We start from the raw sequence: 20,503 nt of genomic DNA on the forward strand, positions 1-20,503 counted from the left end.
ATAACACACAGGGATACGACCGCCCAGCTGGCCAATAGGAGGACAATACATTAACACACCGGGATACGACGACCGCCCAGCTGGCCAATAGGAGGACAATACATTAACACACCAGGATACGACGACCGCCCAGCTGGCCAATAGGAGGACAATACATTAACACACCGGGATACGACGACCGCCCAGCTGGCCAATAGGAGAACAATACATTAACACACCAGGATACGACGACCGCCCAGCTGGCCAATAGGAGGACAATACATTAACACACCGGGATACGACGACCGCCCAGCTGGCCAATAGGAGGACAATACATTAACACACCGGGATACGACGACCGCCCAGCTGGCCAATAGGAGGACAATACATTAACACACCGGGATACGACGACGACCACCCAGCTGGCCAATAGGAGGACAATACATTAACACTCACACATGTACACACACATTAGGGGAGTTAACAATTACCATAAATCGGAAATTGTATAATCACCGTTAAGTAGGCATGTAACCATATATCGTATATCGATATTAATCCCGACGATATGAATCTATTCAGTGAGATAATGGTCGTTGATGCTCATCAAGGAAGGCCATTATGTTTCTGCACTGTCAAAAGTAATGCTACTTCTTTTGCAATGTAGTTAAATAAAATCAGCCAAATCGAATAGTCGAAAGCTCTGGCGATTAAAATCAATTAATCGACCCCCCCCCCCCCCCCCCTCCTCAGATAAAACTTTTAAGATTTTATATTATGCACATGCCATGGTCACATAACCATTATATGTTGAGTGCATGCTTTGATGGTTACAGTTGTATAATCAGTTTTGATGAGTAAACCTTTGTGGAGATCTTCTCAGTGCCATTCAGGATGGAAAATGAAATCCATTTGGATTTGGGGAGAAGTAGTTTCATAAGGGGCTGGTATGATTGATTTATACTTATATTCTCCACTCTGATGAAGGTACATGTTCGATATATCATGCAGCCTTACTTATTAGCCTATATTTTAACTATTACAACAAAAAAACAAAAAAAACCTTTTTTTTTTTTTTCGATTATGAAATATTAAAATCGATTTTGGGGACGGCAACTACTAATTGGAAAATCGATTAATCGGCGGCATCCCTAGAACAGAGTAGTGCAACCCCCCTCTTTAGTTTTGTGTCTGAGAGTCTAAAATAATGTCATCAAATGGTGGTCCGTGGCTCAGATGCTGAATTAAAAAAAAATCAGACCCATCTGAAGTGAGTGGTGCGGTGCTGTGCTGTGCTGTACTAGCCCTCCTCCCTGGCCTCTGTCTGTGTGTTAGGCTGCACAACAGTGACACTTGGTGGTGACAATATGCTACTTCCGTGCTCGGACACATAGCTGTCTATAGGAGGGGTTGCACCACTCAGAACTGGACCTCGACATGAAAAAGGGGCTGAAACCCAGTTCTGGATCTTCACCTGGAGCGCCTCGGCCTCCTGAAGCCAGTCCTGAGCCTTCGCCACCACGTCCTTCAGCTGCAGGCAGTTGGGAAGATATGCAGGGATGTTCTCCGTCTCCTGGAGCGCTGCTTCTAGAGTCTCTATGGAGCGACTGGGTCTGAGAAACACAAGACGACATGTTTTAGAGCTGCTTCTAGAGTCTGTATGGAGCGACTGGGTCTGAGAAACACAAGACCACATGTTTTAGAGCTGCTTCTAGAGTCTCTATGGAGCGACTGGGTCTGAGAAACACAAGACGACATGTTTTAGAGCTGCTTCTAGAGTCTCTATGGAGCGACTGGGTCTGAGAAACACAAGACCACATGTTTTAGAGCTGCTTCTAGAGTCTGTATGGAGCGACTGGGTCTGAGAAACACAAGACGACATGTTTTAGAGCTGCTTCTAGAGTCTCTATGGAGCGACTGGGTCTGAGAAACACAAGACGACATGTTTTAGAGCTGCTTCTAGAGTCTGTATGGAGCGACTGGGTCTGAGAAAAAAAGACCACATGTTTTAGAGCTGCTTCTAGAGTCTGTATGGAGCGACTGGGTCTGAGAAACACTAGACCACATGTTTTAGAGCTGCTTCTAGAGTCTGTATGGAGCGACTGGGTCTGAGAAACACAAGACGACATGTTTTAGAGCTGCTTCTAGAGTCTCTATGGAGCGACTGGGTCTGAGAAACACAAGACGACATGTTTTAGAGCTGCTTCTAGAGCCTCTATGGAGCGACTGGGTCTGAGAAACACAAGACGACATGTTTTAGAGCTGCTTCTAGAGTCTCTATGGAGCGACTGGGTCTGAGAAACACTAGACGACATGTTTTAGAGCTGCTTCTAGAGTCTCTATGGAGCGACTGGGTCTGAGAAACACTAGACCACATGTTTTAGAGCTGCTTCTAGAGTCTGTATGGAGCGACTGGGTCTGAGAAACACAAGACCACATGTTTTAGAGCTGCTTCTAGAGCCTCTATGGAGCGACTGGGTCTGAGAAACACTAGACGACATGTTTTAGAGCTGCTTCTAGAGCCTCTATGGAGCGACTGGGTCTGAGAAACACTAGACGACATGTTTTAGAGCTGCTTCTAGAGTCTGTATGGAGCGACTGGGTCTGAGAAACACAAGACGACATGTTTTAGAGCTGCTTCTAGAGTCTGTATGGAGCGACTGGGTCTGAGAAAAAAAGACCACATGTTTTAGAGCTGCTTCTAGAGTCTGTATGGAGCGACTGGGTCTGAGAAACACAAGACCACATGTTTTAGAGCTGCTTCTAGAGCCTCTATGGAGCGACTGGGTCTGAGAAACACAAGACGACATGTTTTAGAGCTGCTTCTAGAGTCTGTATGGAGCGACTGGGTCTGAGAAACACAAGACGACATGTTTTAGAGCTGCTTCTAGAGCCTCTATGGAGCGACTGGGTCTGAGAAACACAAGACGACATGTTTTAGAGCTGCTTCTAGAGTCTCTATGGAGCGACTGGGTCTGAGAAACACAAGACGACATGTTTTAGAGCTGCTTCTAGAGTCTGTATGGAGCGACTGGGTCTGAGAAAAAAAGACCACATGTTTTAGAGCTGCTTCTAGAGTCTGTATGGAGCGACTGGGTCTGAGAAACACAAGACGACATGTTTTAGAGCTGCTTCTAGAGTCTCTATGGAGCGACTGGGTCTGAGAAACACAAGACCACATGTTTTAGAGCTGCTTCTAGAGTCTGTATGGAGCGACTGGGTCTGAGAAAAAAAGACCACATGTTTTAGAGCTGCTTCTAGAGTCTGTATGGAGCGACTGGGTCTGAGAAACACAAGACCACATGTTTTAGAGCTGCTTCTAGAGTCTGTATGGAGCGACTGGGTCTGAGAAACACAAGACCACATGTTTTAGAGCTGCTTCTAGAGCCTCTATGGAGCGACTGGGTCTGAGAAACACAAGACGACATGTTTTAGAGCTGCTTCTAGAGTCTGTATGGAGCGACTGGGTCTGAGAAACACAAGACCACATGTTTTAGAGCTGCTTCTAGAGTAGGCATGCCACGGTATGAGATTTTACAGTACGGTACGGTGCCGGTATTGATAATCTATACCTCTGTATTCCACGTTATTATTATTAAAATACTATGTCTAGTGACTACCCCCACCTCCTTATAAGCCCTTCTTTGTTCCCCAACCTGCAGGCCTACATATCTTATTTATTATTATTTTTTGTCATAATTATGAATTGATTGAAAGTCCTTGCTGTCTTGTTTCCATTCGGTCCTGGGCCAGGACCGAATGGAAACAAGACAGCAAGGACTTTTTTCAATGTTTTTCTACATCATCATCAGTACTGTAAATTCTACAAACTGTTAATAAATATTTCAATCAATCAATCAAAGTGATCCCTTTGTGATGTGTTTGACTGTACCCTATACCGATTACATTTCTGCCTATAAAGTATTCACACTCCCAATCTTCCGCCGTAGCCTGAAAACCCACCTTTTCAGACTCCATCATGGCCCATAGCACTTACCCTACCCCCTTAGATAGCATTTCTGTTGGCTTAGATAGCATTTGACACAGACTTATAGCATGTTATGTAGACAGCACTATAATTGTATTGTATATAGTCATAGCACGCCATAGTACATATGTATAGCATAGTAGTGAATATGTATAGTTTATTATGTATAGTGTATGTATAGTTTCATCATATAGATATTCCACTGTTACCTTCTTCTTAGCTTACGCATGTTTCATGATAAATGCTTTTATGTGATGTATTCCCATGCTTTTGTTCTTGCTTAAATGTAAGTCGCTCTGGATTAAGAGCGTCTGCTAAATGCCTAAATTGTAAATTGTAAATTGTATTCAATCAATGAATCAATAGATATTCCCCACTGTATTTCACTGTACTATGGCTCCCCCTAATGGCCGTTTATGGTACCCTGCACGGTGGAGCAGAGGTAGTGCAATCTGCGCATGCTCACAACTGTCACTGTGTGCCTCCGTGTTGACACTAGTTCACTCTTATAGTACATTATGGAAATATGGAATATACAATTGGATCTGGGTGTCTTTCAGCAACACTAACTCAAAGGTAGTCTACTGCAGCTGTGTGGTGAAAATAAATGTTTTGCCTTAGTGTGCGAGTGGAGTTGCTTTGCATATGCGCAGCATGCGCCGCCCACCGACGCTGTATTAAAATACCGTATGCTCGGAAATCTCACGGTATCAACACCGTGGCTGTTCCTGTCGCGGTATTACCGAAATTCGGTAAACCGTGGCATGCCTATTCTAGAGTCTGTATGGAGCGACTGGGTCTGAGAAACACTAGACGACATGTTTGTCTCTATGCAGTGACTCATACCCTGAAGAAGGCAACTCGTTTGTCAAAACATTGGTAAATAAAAGGTTTTGTTGGCATGGTGACTACGAGCTGTGCGACCCATCCTTTCCGTTATAAAGGTTATAAAGGTTTTGTTGGCATGGTGACTACGAGCTGTGCGACCCCTCCTTTCCGTTATAAAGGTTATAAAGGTTTTGTTGGCATGGTGACTACGAGCTGTGCGACCCCTCCTTTCCGTTATAAAGGTTATAAAGGTTTTGTTGGCATGGTGACTACGAGCTGTGCGACCCCTCCTTTCCGTTATGAAGGTTATAAAGGTTTTGTTGGCATGGTGACTACGAGCTGTACGACCCCTCCTTTCCGTTATAAAGGTTATAAAGGTTATAAAGGTTTTGTTGGCATGGTGACTACGAGCTGTGCGACCCCTCCTTTCCGTTATAAAGGTTATAAAGGTTATAAAGGTTTTGTTGGCATGGTGACTACGAGCTGTGCGACCCCTCCTTTCCGTTATAAAGGTTATAAAGGTTTTGTTGGCATGGTGACTATGAGCTGTGCGACCCCTCCTTTCCGTTATAAAGTTTATAAAGGTTTTGTTGGCATGGTGACTACGAGCTGTGCGACCCCTCCTTTCCGTTATAAAGTTTGTCTCCCTACTCTCTTTGTTTGCCTAGTTTGATCACTTCAAACACTCTTTCATCTTAAAATAACTAATGTCCGAAAAAAGCCATTTCGCAATCACATTTTTTCGCCATCGCATTTTTTCGCAATCGCATTTTTTCGCCATCGCATTTTTTCGCCATCGCAGTTTTTTCATCATCGCAATTGTTCCGCAATTTTTCCGCAACTTTGCAATTCACCCTTTGTCAGCCTTCCCAGCTCAGCCAGGGCAAAGTGACACAACTTTGCAATTCACCCTTTGCAATTTTGACGACACATCTGACTTGCTACCAAATCAAAAGAGACACGTTTTTTCAGCCCCAAAAGCGCAAATATTTTTTGACGCAATTTCTTTGCCATTTTTTTCGCCATCGCTAATGTCTGAAAAAAGACATTGCTAATGTCTGAAAAAAAAAAAATCTGAAAAAAGCCAATCTACAAGCTCACAACACTTCACGCTGCGACGTGTTGTGAGCTTGTAGATCTGCTCTGCTCACCTGGCCTCCATGAGCCCCAGCGCCCTCTCCTCCCACTGCTCCGACACCGTCAGCAGCTCCTGCAGCCGGGCCATGGCCCGCTCCACGGAGCCGTGGGGCGCCAGGCCCACGCCCTGGTCGATCAGCCTCCTCATGGAGTCCAGGCAGAGGGAGTCTGGCCGGCCGCTGGCCTGGGACACGGCCTGGAGCAACGCATCAATCAATCAATCAATCAATCAATCAATCAATGCTTTAGTTTGGTGCGTTACAGTTACATGTTCTACAAGCTCATAGCGCGCCACTATGAGCTTGTAGATCTGCCATTTTCCAACAGCTAAAGCGTAACACAATGCTTAAAGCACCAGGCCGGGTGATGTAATACCTCCATCCAGCGGGCCTGCTCCAGGCGCTCTCGGAGCCGGGGCAGCTGAGGCAGCTCCACGTCCAGACCCAGGGACTGGTCCAGGAGGGCCTGCAGCGCGGCGGGGCTGGGGTCCAGACCCGGGGACCGGTCCAGGGGGTTCTGCAGCGCCGTGGGGCTGGGGGGGGTCTCCTCCTCCTCTTCCTCCTCTGAGGAGGAAGAGGAGGAGGAGAGGAGCAGCTCGCTGCGGCGCTGGAACTCGTCCACGCGCGTCAGGAGGTCCTGGGGGGGGGGAGGAGATGGACATTCAGGGATTTGAAAAAAGATAATAATAATATATACGATTTATATAGCGCTTTTCTGGGTACCCAAAGTCGCTTTACAGAAAGAGGTACAGACATATTTATTAGAAAACGATTTAAAAAGGATAAAAACTAGATCAAAAGAGGGGCAAACAAGAAGGGTGTGTGTGTGTGTGGGGGGGGGGGGTTATGTAAGGAAAGCCAGTTTGAAAAGGTGGGTTTTGAGTGTGCTTTTGAACATTTGGAAGGTTGGGGGGGGGTGGGGGGGGGGGGGGGCAGCTCTGATGTGAGTTGGGAGTGACTTCCAGAGACTGGATTGGGGGGTCCAAATCTACAAATCAACTAATCCTCCTTGGCTGCAGCTCAGCGCTCCAAGAGATGGGAGAACAACTTTCACTTCGGTAACGTGTGTGACAAATCGTACGACTTTGACTTTGACTGACCCTCAGCAGTGTGTGTGTGTGTGTGTGTGTGTGTGTGTGTGTGTGTGTGTGTGTGTGTGTGTGTGTGTGTGTGACTGACCCTCAGCAGAGGTCCCTGGCGGACGTTACAAGGCAGGATGTCCAGTTGTCCCACAAACGACCGCAGCTCCTCCACCGTCAACAGGTTCTGACTCTGGGTCTTTCCTCCTCCGTAGCGATACCTAACGCACCAGGAGAAACATTAATTAATCTGACTCTGGGTCTGTCCTCCTCCGTAGAGATACCTAACGCACCAGGAGAAACATCTATTAATCTGACTCTGGGTCTGTCCTCCTCCGTAGAGATACCTAACGCACCAGGAGAAACATCTGTTAATCTGACTCTGGGTCTGTCCTCCTCCGTAGAGATACCTAACGCACCAGGAGAAACATCTGTTAATCTGACTCTGGGTCTGTCCTCCTCCGTAGAGATACCTAACGCACCAGGAGAAACATCGTAAGTATTCGAGCCACGGAACCATTATTTGATGAAATTTAGGTGCCATTTACACGAGGATGGTGTTCATATGCGTCAGTTGCTAGGGGAAACGAACAACAACAACCATGTCGGATAGTCCGGTTTGCTGGAGGTGTGATGAGGACGCGACGTTTGTTTACTTTCTGTGTAGAAGAAGAACGGAAGTAGTTCTACGCATGCGTGACTTATGTCTATGGTTTATATAAGCGCTGCGTCACACGGACCCCACAAGGACACGCGCCACCTAGCGACCTGGCATATATATGCATGCACTTTGTAGCGTGTTCATTCAAGTGTGCGTTCTCATGTAAATGGTCCAAAAAAATGAGAATGCAACGGGACTTTGACGTGTTATATGGAGATGGTCGCCGTCTAAAAGAGGCCTTAGCCTCTCACACCCTCTGTCCTTCTCAGCATCACTAGTAAATACCTGGTCTGTCTCTAGTCTTCTCAGCATCACTAGTGAATACCTGGTCTGTCTCTAGTCTTCTCAGCATCACTAGTAAATACCTGGTCTGTCTCTAGTCTTCTCAGCATCACTAGTAAATACCTGGTCTGTCTGTAGTCTTCTCAGCATCACTAGTAAATACCTGGTCTGTCTCTAGTCTTCTCTCAGCATCACTAGTAAATACCTGGTCTGTCTGTAGTCTTCTCAGCATCACTAGTAAATACCTGGTCTGTCTCTAGTCTTCTCTCAGCATCACTAGTAAATACCTGGTCTGTCTCTAGTCTTCTCTCAGCATCACTAGTAAATACCTGGTCTGTCTGTAGTCTTCTCTCAGCATCACTAGTAAATACCTGGTCTGTCTCTAGTCTTCTCAGCATCACTAGTGAGTACCTGGTCTGTCTCTAGTCTTCTCAGCATCACTAGTAAATACCTGGTCTGTCTCTAGTCTTCTCAGCATCACTAGTAAATACCTGGTCTGTCTGTAGTCTTCTCAGCATCACTAGTAAATACCTGGTCTGTCTCTAGTCTTCTCTCAGCATCACTAGTAAATACCTGGTCTGTCTCTGTCCTTCTCAGCATCACTAGTAAATACCTGGTCTGTCTGTAGTCTTCTCTCAGCATCACTAGTAAATACCTGGTCTGTCTCTAGTTTTCTCTCAGCATCACTAGTAAATACCTGGTCTGTCTGTAGTCTTCTCAGCATCACTAGTAAATACCTGGTCTGTCTCTAGTCTTCTCTCAGCATCACTAGTAAATACCTGGTCTGTCTGTAGTCTTCTCAGCATCACTAGTAAATACCTGGTCTGTCTCTAGTCTTCTCTCAGCATCACTAGTAAATACCTGGTCTGTCTCTAGTCTTCTCTCAGCATCACTAGTAAATACCTGGTCTGTCTGTAGTCTTCTCTCAGCATCACTAGTAAATACCTGGTCTGTCTCTAGTCTTCTCAGCATCACTAGTGAGTACCTGGTCTGTCTCTAGTCTTCTCAGCATCACTAGTAAATACCTGGTCTGTCTCTAGTCTTCTCAGCATCACTAGTAAATACCTGGTCTGTCTGTAGTCTTCTCAGCATCACTAGTAAATACCTGGTCTGTCTCTAGTCTTCTCTCAGCATCACTAGTAAATACCTGGTCTGTCTCTGTCCTTCTCAGCATCACTAGTAAATACCTGGTCTGTCTCTAGTTTTCTCAGCATCACTAGTAAATACCTGGTCTGTCTCTAGTTTTCTCAGCATCACTAGTAAATACCTGGTCTGTCTGTAGTCTTCTCAGCATCACTAGTAAATACCTGGTCTGTCTCTAGTCTTCTCAGCATCACTAGTGAGTACCTGGTCTGTCTCTAGTCTTCTCAGCATCACTAGTGAGTACCTGGTCTGTCTCTAGTCTTCTCAGCATCACTAGTAAATACCTGGTCTGTCTCTAGTCTTCTCAGCATCACTAGTGAGTACCTGGTCTGTCTCTAGTCTTCTCAGCATCACTAGTAAATACCTGGTCTGTCTCTAGTCTTCTCAGCATCACTAGTAAATACCTGGTCTGTCTCTAGTCTTCTCAGCATCACTAGTAAATACCTGGTCTGTCTGTAGTCTTCTCAGCATCACTAGTGAGTACCTGGTCTGTCTCTAGTCTTCTCAGCATCACTAGTGAGTACCTGGTCTGTCTCTAGTCTTCTCAGCATCACTAGTAAATACCTGGTCTGTCTCTAGTCTTCTCAGCATCACTAGTAAATACCTGGTCTGTCTCTAGTCTTCTCAGCATCACTAGTAAATACCTGGTCTGTCTCTAGTCTTCTCAGCATCACTAGTAAATACCTGGTCTGTCTCTAGTCTTCTCTCAGCATCACTAGTAAATACCTGGTCTGTCTCTAGTCTTCTCTCAGCATCACTAGTAAATACCTGGTCTGCCTCTTCCCGTTGAGGAGCTGCTGGGTTAGGGTTAGTGAATACCTGGTCTGTCTCTTCCCGTTGAGGAGCTGCTGGGTTAGGGTTAGTGAGTACCTGGTCTGTCTCTTCCCGTTGAGGAGCTGCTGGGCCATCACAGCACACTTCTCGGCCTCCGTGGTGACGGTGCGGAGCTCCTGCAGCAGCTCGGGTCGAGGGAACTCCTTGCCCTCGGCCTGCTCCACCAGGCTGCGGAGATCCTCCAGACCTGAGAGAACCACAGAGAGAAGCATCCCAGGGTTTAACACATTCTGACCTGAGATCAGATTCATACCAGGTTTCCACTGGACACACGCTGGGTCTGATTATAACCCATTCTGACCTGAGATCAGATCCATACCAGGTTTCCACTGGACACACACTGGGTCTGATTATAACCCATTCTGACCTGAGATCAGATCCATACCAGGTTTCCACTGGACACACACTGGTCTGATTAACCCATTCTGACCTGAGATCAGATTCTAAAAAAATGTCAGTCGTTCTTCTGATTTTTCAAAAATAGCAGACCTACAAGCTTGTAGATCTGCTATTTTTCAATAGCTAAAGCATAGCATGATGCTAACACCAAAATTCATTCACCGTTCAGAATGGGTTAAGCCATTTTGACCTGAGATCAGATTCAACAAATGTTCTTCTACATCCTGACAGTTTTCTGAAAAAGCTATGTTTCTATGTCAGTCGTTCGTCGATTCTTTTCAAAAAATAGCAGACCTACAAGCTCATAGCGCGCCACTCGGTGGCGCGCTATGAGCTTGTAGATCTGCTATTTTTCAATAGCTCTAAAGCACAACATAATGCTATAACACCAAAAGGGGTTTAAAGAGGAGGTGGAATTCACTGCCAGGTGAGATTCAGTCAGAGCTACTCTGTAAGGTGGAATTCACTGCCAGGTGAGATTCAGTCAGAGCTACTCTGTAAGGTGGAATTCACTGCCAGGTGAGATTCAGTCAGAGCTACTCTGTAAGGTGGAATTCACTGCCAGGTGAGATTCAGTCAAGGCAATCCAAAAGAAAGGTTTCAGAAGAGTATCTTCCAATATTCTATTAACTTGAATTATCCGTGTTGACAATAACTATATCGATTTCTGTAAGAGTTCGATAGGTTGACAAAAATAAATAATAAAATATGAAATGTATAATTTGTGAGAAATTGTAGGATGGATTTTTTTCCAAAAAATTGTGTTTTAGCAAATTCAACATAAAGGTGGAACGAGGCAGAAAGGGCCTGCTGGTTGGTCAGTCAGGGACCAATCAGAAGGCTGACAGTAAGCTGATTGGTCAGTCAGGGACCAATCAGAAGGCTGACAGTATGCTGGTTGGTCAGTCAGGGACCAATCAGAAGGCTGACAGTAAGCTGATTGGTCAGTCAGGGACCAATCAGAAGGCTGACAGTATGCTGGTTGGTCAGTCAGGGACCAATCAGAAGGCTGACAGTAAGCTGGTTGGTCAGTCAGGGACCAATCAGAAGGCTGACAGTAAGCTGGTTGGTCAGTCAGGGACCAATCAGAAGGCTGACAGTAAGCTGGTTGGTCAGTCAGGGACCAATCAGAAGGCTGTCAGTAAGCTGGTTGGTCAGTCAGGGACCAATCAGAAGGCTGACAGTAAGCTGGTTGGTCAGTCAGGGACCAATCAGAAGGCTGACAGTAAGCTGGTTGGTCAGTCAGGGACATAGACTGTAAAAAATATGGACAAAGCGTTCCCCGGGTCTAACATGAACGTAAAATGAAGCCTGTAATAATATGCTAATTCCTGATGTAAGTCGCCATCTTTGGTACCAGCTGGCCATTGGCTGGCTCCGTTTTGTATACCAGCTGGTCATTGGCTGCCCAGACAACGAGGCGGGACTTCCCCCCTTCTTCTCCGTTGGTTTTTATTTTGACTCGAGTGGGAGGGGAATCCCGATCATAGACTGTAACGGTAGCCACGCCCCTCAGAACATACGCGATGGTTTCTTTTCTTTATGGTCATTTTTTTAATTAATGGGACCATAATTTTCCAAAAAGAATATTATGACATTAGAAATGAGACTTTAAACTAGTGACTGGAAGCAGAAAGTATTCATGACCATGTTTATTAAGGTAATACAGTCTAGGTGAAGTTGGGCCAAAATACATGGGCCTCTATGGAGCTATGGGGCTTTTGGGGTCCGGTCCAGCGCCACAACAGGCCATTATATGAACTACCGATTTCAAATGAGGCTTCACGAAATATCTGGCTGACTGCCCCCCTGGTCAGGGACCAATCAGAAGGCTGTCAGGTGGTGAATTGCGATGGACTCACTTCTCTTCTTCTCTGCCTTGCGGTCAGTCCTCAGGACGTCCTGGGCGTTCTCCAGCCACTCTCTGTACGACTCGTGGCGAAGCTTCACCGCCGAGAGCATGCTGTGGAGTTCATCCAGAGACCACCTGAAACTGGAGAGGAGACAGAGGTTAGTTCATCCAGAGACCACCTGAAACTGGAGAGGAGACAGAGGTTAGTTCATCTAGAGACCACCTGAAACTGGAGAGGAGACAGAGGTTAGTTCATCTAGACCACCTGAAACTGGAGAGGAGACAGAGGTTAGTTCATCTGGAGACCACCTGAAACTGGAGAGGAGACAGAGGTTAGTTCATCTGTAGAGACCACCTGAAACTGGAGAGGAGACAGAGGTTAGTTCATCTAGACCACCTGAAACTGGAGAGGAGACAGAGGTTAGTTCATCTGGACCACCTGAAACTGGAGAGGAGACAGAGGTTAGTTCATCTAGAGACCACCTGAAACTGGAGAGGAGACAGAGGTTAGTTCATCTGGACCACCTGAAACTGGAGAGGAGACAGAGGTTAGTTCATCTGGACCACCTGAAACTGGAGAGGAGACAGAGGTTAGTTCATCTAGAGACCACCTGAAACTGGAGAGGAGACAGAGGTTAGTTCATCTGGACCACCTGAAACTGGAGAGGAGACAGAGGTTAGTTCATCTAGAGACCACCTGAAACTGGAGAGGAGACAGAGGTTAGTTCATCTAGAGACCACCTGAAACTGGAGAGGAGACAGAGGTTAGTTCATCTAGACCACCTGAAACTGGAGAGGAGACAGAGGTTAGTTCATCTAGACCACCTGAAACTGGAGAGGAGACAGAGGTTAGTTTATCTAGACCACCTGAAACTGGAGAGGAGACAGAGGTTAGTTCATCTAGACCACCTGAAACTGGAGAGGAGACAGAGGTTAGTTCATCTGGAGACCACCTGTGATGTGAGTTTTGAACGAGAGCTGACTGTCCAGGACAACACCGAGGTTCCTGGCTGTTGGGACAGACGTTACCAGGGCGTTGTCTACGGAGATAGTTAGCTCCCGCATAGGGCAGGACTTAGCTGGGAAGAAGAGAAGCTCAGTCTATACATAACATAGGGCAGGACTTAGCTGGGAAGAACAGAAGCTCAGTCTATACATAACATAGGGCAGGACTTAGCTGGGAAGAACAGAAGCTCAGTCTATACATAACATAGGGCAGGACTTAGCTGGGAAGAAGAGAAGCTCAGTCTTGTCTGGGTTCAGTTTGAGGTGGTTGGAGGACATTTTCATCAACCAGTGGTCCTTGAGGGGGTTCCAGGTGGTCCCCAGTGTGTGTGTGTGTGTGTGTGTGTGTGTGTGTGTGTGTGTGTGTGCGTGCGTGCGTGCGTGCGTGCGTGCTCACCAGAAAGTGTAGCTGTCGGGGGGGCAGGGGCAGAGGTCCCAGATGCAGTGCAGACAGACCACGCGGTCGGGGGAACAGGGACAGGTGAGTCCAGACAGGTAGCAGGTGGTCCGACACTTATGGCACACCCTCTCCTCGTCCGCCATCAGCTCATACTGGACCCTCTGGGACCGGGACACGCCCTGTGGGGGGGGGGGGGGGGGGGGTACATTATAACAACACTGTTACAGTACAGCTCATACTGTACCCTCTGGGTATATCAATTATTCATTATTATTGCCCTCAAAATGAGAAAAGAGAAGTTTCTTAACCCATTCTGACCTGAGATCAGATTCATACGAGGTTTCCACTGGACACACACTGGTCTGATTAACCCATTCTGACCTGAGATCAGATTCATACGAGGTTTTCCACTGGACACACACACTGGTCTGATAAACCCATTCTGACCTGAGATCAGATTGTAAAAAATGTCAGTCGTTCTTCGATTTTTTCAAAAATAGCAGAACCTACAAGCTCGTAGCGCGCCACTCGGTGGCGCGATACGAGCTTGTAGATCTGCTATTTTTCAATAGCTAAAGCATAACATGATGCTGACAAGAAAATGGGTTCCCGTTCAGAATGGGTTAACACATTTTTTTTTTTTTTTGCTTTTTTGCTTAATCCGTTCTCAAATCTAATGTTAACGTCTAGGTGTGCCGTTATGCCCGTTTCAGCACGGCCTGAGAGTTTATTTCAACCAATTGCCTGTTAGTAGAATTGTACATATTTTCTTTCTTGGCTCGGAGTACCCTCTGAGAACGGACCACTGTGGGACACCACATGGGTACAGTACCACAGTACAGTCACGTTATTAAACCTATTATTGATGCTGCTTTTCCACTGAAGAAATCACACATTTATCCCATTCTGACCGGGCACCCATTTTGGTGTCAGCATCACGTTATGCTTTAGCTACCTAGCAGCAGTCGCTCTTCGATTTTTCAAAAATAGCAGACCTACAAGCTCATATCGCGCCACTCGGTGGCGCGATATGAGCTTGTAGATCTTGTAGACCACAGCGCCAACAACGCCATTAACGCCTTTTTAAAATGTGTATAACGTTAGAAAAAATATATAAATAAAAATAAAAATAAAAAATGTTTAGAAACTGGCAGTCAGGGCCTTTTTGCGCTCCCTAGTGGCGATGGAAGAGATTTATAAACAGAAAACTGTAATTGTTGCTCCTGAAATCACATCATTCTTACAATTAAGATATGACTTCAGAAGACTGTTTTATGAAAACCCCATCGTCTCAGTGAGAGACACCACAGAGTGAGCTGAAGAGTTCTCTTGAGTCGACTGAGGGCCGTTGGAGTCCAGACCCAAAGGCACAGATCAGTACATAATGTTCTGAGGGCCGTTTGGAGTCCAGACCCAAAGGCACAGATCAGTACATAATGTTCTGGCGAGAGCGTCTGTTGCCTCGACCGCCACTCAAAGTGTGTACTGGCCAATCACAACCCTCGCAGGCTATCGGAGCACGCGTCCGTCCCGGTCAGACGATAACAACGACAATCTCTTTTTTTTCTCCGTCCCACCATCTTGTCCACCTTGTCCCTCAGAGTCTGTCTGTCTGACTGTCTGTCTGTCTGTCTGTCTGTCTGTCTGTCTGTCTGTCTGTCTGTCTGTCTGTCTGTCTGTCTGTCTGTCTGTCCCCCTGGTTTAAACATGTGTCTAAAACTGTCTGTCTGCCTGTCTGCCTGTCTGTCTGTCCCCCTGGTCTCACCATCTTGTCCACCTTGTCCCTCAGAGTCTGTCTGTCTGCCCCCCTGGTTTAAACATGTGTCTAAAACTGTCTGTCTGCCTGTCTGTCTGTCTGTCTGTCCCCCTGGTCTCACCATCTTGTCCACCTTGTCCCTCAGCACCTCCTCCTGGCGGACCATGACTCACCATATTGTCCACCTTGTCCCTCAGAGCCTCCTCCTGGCGGACCATGACTCACCATATTGTCCACCTTGTCCCTCAGAGTCTCCTCCTGGCGGACCATGACTCACCATATTGTCCACCTTGTCCCTCAGAGTCTCCTCCTGGCGGACCATGACTCACCATATTGTCCACCTTGTCCCTCAGCGTCTCCTCCTGGCGGACCATGACTCACCATCTTGTCCACCTTGTCCCTCAGCGCCTCCTCCTGGCGGACCATGACTCACCATATTGTCCACCTTGTCCCTCAGAGCCTCCTCCTGGCGGACCATCACGTCCATGTCTCCGCTCAGCGTGCGGGCCAGCTCCATCTCCATGCCCAGCGCCTTGGCTGCCATGTTGCACACCATCTCGTCATGAGAGAACACGCAGTAACGGCTCAGCTGGCGGTAGTGAGCCACGCACTCTCTGCCCTGAGGCATCTGGAGAGAGAGAGAGAGAGAGAGAGAGAGAGAGAGAGAGAGAGAGAGAGAGGATGTTAGTGAGACACACTCCCTACCCTGGGGCATCTGGAGAGAGAGAGAGAGAGAGAGAGAGGAGAATGTTATGTCCCTTAAATTAGATTAAACATATCGTTGCTGTTTGGTAGAAACATCGTGTGTTCTTAATCACACTAAAGTATCACAGCTACAAGGTCGAGCGTTTCGAGCAGAGCTGAGAGTTTCTGACATACGAGGGTCCCCCCTGCTCCGGCATTTAGCCAGCGGCGCGCACTGAAATATTTACACCGCAGTCTCAACGTGGCCTTAAACGGTGAGATAACAGGCCTGCTGGGATAGGACGACTCGCCTTCCAATAATAACAGGCCTGCTGGGATAGGACGACTCGCCTTCCAATAATAACAGGCCTTCTAGGATAGGACGACTCGCTATCCAAGTCACCTCTGACGGCGTAGAGTAGGGAAGGAGCTCGTTAACGAACACCTTACGCAGGGAAGGCTGGAAGTACCTTCACTAAAAACACCCTGGACAACGCTCCACACGTCCCACACTCTGGGACAACGCTCCACACGTCCCACACTCTGGGACAACGCTCCACACGTCCCACACTCTGGGACAACGCTCCACACGTCCCACACTCTGGGACAACGCTCCACACGTCCCACACTCTGGGACAACGCTCCACACGTCCCACACTCTGGGACAACGCTTCACACGTCCCACACTCTGGGACAACAACGCTCCACACGTCCCACACTCTGGGACAACAACGCTCCACACGTCCCACACTCTGGGACAACGCTCCACACGTCCCAAACTCTGGGACAACACTCCACACGTCCCACACTCTGGGACAACGCTCCACACGTCCCACACTCTGGGACAACGCTCCACACGTCCCAGACTCTGGGACAACACTCCACACGTCCCAAACTCTGGGACAACAACGCTCCACACGTCCCACACTCTGGGACAACGCTCCACACGTCCCACACTCTGGGACAACGCTCCACACGTCCCACACTCTGGGACAACGCTCCACACGTCCCACACTCTGGGACAACAACGCTCCACACGTCCCACACTCTGGGACAACGCTCCACACGTCCCACACTCTGGGACAACGCTCCACACGTCCCACACTCTGGGACAACAACGCTCACGTCCCACACTCTGGGACAACGCTCCACACGTCCCACACTCTGGGACAACACTCCACACGTCCCACACTCCACACGTCCCAAACTCTGGGACAACAACGCTCCACACGTCCCACACTCTGGGACAACGCTCCACACGTCCCAGACTCTGGGACAACGCTCCACACGTCCCACACTCTGGGACAACGCTCCACACGTCCCACACTCTGGGACAACGCTCCACACGTCCCAAACTCTGGGACAACGCTCCACACGTCCCAAACTCTGGGACAACAACGTCCCACACTCTGGGACAACACTCCACACGTCCCAAACTCTGGGACAACAACGCTCCACACGTCCCACACTCTGGGACAACGCTCCACACGTCCCAGACTCTGGGACAACGCTCCACACGTCCCAAACTCTGGGACAACGCTCCACACGTCCCAAACTCTGGGACAACGCTCCACACGTCCCAAACTCTGGGACAACACTCCACACGTCCCAAACTCTGGGACAACAACGCTCCACACGTCCCACACTCTGGGACAACGCTCCACACGTCCCAAACTCTGGGACAACAACGCTCCACACGTCCCACACTCTGGGACAACACTCCACACGTCCCACACTCCACACGTCCCAAACTCTGGGACAACAACGCTCCACACGTCCCACACTCTGGGACAACGCTCCACACGTCCCACACTCTGGGACAACGCTCCACACGTCCCACACTCTGGGACAACGCTCCACACGTCCCAGACTCTGGGACAACAACGCTCCACACGTCCCACACTCTGGGACAACGCTCCACACGTCCCAGACTCTGGGACAACAACGCTCCACACGTCCCACACTCTGGGACAACGCTCCACACGTCCCAGACTCTGGGACAACGCTCCACACGTCCCACACTCTGGGACAACGCTCCACACGTCCCAAACTCTGGGACAACGCTCCACACGTCCCAGACTCTGGGACAACGCTCCACACGTCCCAGACTCTGGGACAACGCTCCACACGTCCCACACTCTGGGACAACGCTCCACACGTCCCAAACTCTGGGACAACGCTCCACACGTCCCACACTCTGGGACAACGCTCCACACGTCCCACACTCTGGGACAACGCTCCACACGTCCCAAACTCTGCTCCTTTCTGGCTCTAAAACTATGGAATGAACTTCCCATTGCAGTCAGAACTACAGACTCACTCCCAATCTAAACTATGGAATGAACTTCCCATTGCAGTCAGAACTACAGACTCACTCCCAATCTAAACTATGGAATGAACATCCCATTGCAGTCGGAACTACAGACTCACTCCCAATCTAAACTATGGAATGAAACTTCCCATGACAATCAGTCCCAATTTTCCGCTGTAGTCTAAAAACCCACATCTTCAGACTCCAACGGCCTTCATCAGGTGATTGTAATCAGTATGCGATCACCTCCCTTATATCATAGATCTACAAGCTCATAGCGCGCCACTCGGTGGCGCGCTATGAGCTTGTAGATCTGCTATTTTTCCAATAGCTAAAGCATGACATGATGCTAAAAACCAAAATGGGTTTTTAAACACGTTTCAAAATAGATAGACAGTTCCTCCTCCTTACCCAGTCCATGGTGCAGAAGTTGACGGCCTCTGCGAAGTTGAAGCCCTGGTTGAAGCCGCTGTGGTACGCTCTGGGGAACGTTATGACGAACTCGCCCGCACACTGGTTGGTACGGAAGATCTGGGAGAGAGAGAGAGAGACAGAGAGAGAGAGAGAGAGAGAGAGAGTTGTTAAAAAGTGGACTGTGGTTTGTAGTTTTTCTACAATGGCGTGTTCAGGGTGTGATGGTGTGTTCATGGCGGTGTGATGGTGTGTTCAGGGTGGTGTGATGGTGTGTTCAGGGTGTGTTCAGGGTGGTGTGATGGTGTGTTCATGGCGGTGTGATGGTGTGTTCATGGCGGTGTGATGGTGTGTTCAGGGTGTGATGGCGTGTTCATGGCGGTGTGATGGTGTGTTCAGGGTGGTGTGATGGTGTGTTCATGGCGGTGTGATGGTGTGTTCAGGGTGGTGTGATGGTGTGTTCAGGGTGTGATGGTGTGTTCAGGGTGGTGTGATGGTGTGTTCAGGGTGGTGTGATGGTGTGTTCAGGGTGGTGTGATGGTGTGTTCAGGGTGGTGTGATGGTGTGTTCAGGGTGGTGTGATGGTGTGTTCAGGGTGGTGTGATGGTGTGTTCATGGTGGTGTGATGGTGTGTTCAGGGTGGTGTGATGGTGTGTTCAGGGTGGTGTGATGGTGTGTTCAGGGTGTGATGGTGTGTTCAGGGTGTGATGGTGTGTTCATGGTGGTGTGATGGTGTGTTCATGGTGTGATGGTGTTTTCAGGGCGGTACTCACGGGGACTCCATTGTTCATCAGAGTGTTGGGGTTCATGATGGTGTGTTCAGGGTGTGATGGTGTGTTCATGGTGTGATGGTGTGTTCAGGGTGGTGTGATGGTGTGTTCAGGGTGTGATGGTGTGTTCAGGGTGGTGTGATGGTGTGTTCAGGGTGGTGTGATGGTGTGTTCAGGGTGTGATGGTGTGTTCATGGTGTGATGGTGTGTTCAGGGTGTGATGGTGTGTTCAGGGTGGTGTGATGGTGTGTTCAGGGTGTGATGGTGTGTTCATGGTGTGATGGTGTGTTCATGGTGGTGTGATGGTGTGTTCATGGTGTGATGGTGTGTTCATGGTGTGATGGTGTGTTCAGGGTGGTGTGATGGTGTGTTCATGGTGTGATGGTGTGTTCATGGTGTGATGGTGTGTTCAGGGTGGTGTGATGGTGTGTTCAGGGTGTGATGGTGTGTTCAGGGTGGTGTGATGGTGTGTTCAGGGTGTGATGGTGTGTTCAGGGTGGTGTGATGGTGTGTTCAGGGTGTGATGGTGTGTTCAGGGTGGTGTGATGGTGTGTTCAGGGTGTGATGGTGTGTTCAGGGTGGTGTGATGGTGTGTTCAGGGTGTGATGGTGTGTTCATGGTGGTGTGATGGTGTGTTCATGGTGTGATGGTGTGTTCAGGGCGGTACTCACAGGGACTCCGTTGTTCATCAGAGTGTTGGGGTTCATGATGGTGACCAGCTGGTGCAGGAGGTCGGGCTGAGACTCAAACAGCTCCGGGGCCAGCTTCCTCATCACGCCTTCCAGGTGCTCGGCCGCGTAGCTCGGGGCGCCGTACCACGTCTTGGGCTCCCCCCTGTGGGCAGGAGGGGTAAGTACAACACGCCTCGGTTAATATTAACCCATTCTGACCTGAGATCAGATTCATACGAGGTTTCCACTGGACACACACTGGTCTGATTAACCCATTCTGACCTGAGATCAGATTCATACGAGGTTTCCACTGG

The 20,503-nt window shown here is 48.4% G+C and overlaps 1 protein-coding gene across 1 annotated transcript in view; it reads right to left on the bottom strand.

The window, feature by feature from the left end:
- Positions 1–20,503, bottom strand: part of kdm5ba (lysine demethylase 5Ba) — a gene marked incomplete at its 5' end in the record, with an annotated part of 62,161 nt that overhangs the window by 16,803 nt on the left and 24,855 nt on the right. Inside the window, 10 exons of the mRNA XM_083789621.1 lie at positions 1,454–1,592; positions 5,947–6,128; positions 6,308–6,568; positions 7,111–7,231; positions 9,967–10,117; positions 12,192–12,322; positions 13,584–13,765; positions 15,776–15,970; positions 18,749–18,868; positions 20,190–20,352. Of these exons, the coding sequence (XP_083645747.1) occupies positions 1,454–1,592; positions 5,947–6,128; positions 6,308–6,568; positions 7,111–7,231; positions 9,967–10,117; positions 12,192–12,322; positions 13,584–13,765; positions 15,776–15,970; positions 18,749–18,868; positions 20,190–20,352 (1,645 nt within the window). The remainder of the gene's footprint in view (positions 1–1,453; positions 1,593–5,946; positions 6,129–6,307; positions 6,569–7,110; positions 7,232–9,966; positions 10,118–12,191; positions 12,323–13,583; positions 13,766–15,775; positions 15,971–18,748; positions 18,869–20,189; positions 20,353–20,503) is intronic.

Source organism: Protomyctophum parallelum (genome assembly GCF_964188405.1).
Source record: "Protomyctophum parallelum genome assembly, chromosome: 18".
In the NCBI taxonomy this organism is placed as follows: domain Eukaryota; kingdom Metazoa; phylum Chordata; class Actinopteri; order Myctophiformes; family Myctophidae; genus Protomyctophum; species Protomyctophum parallelum.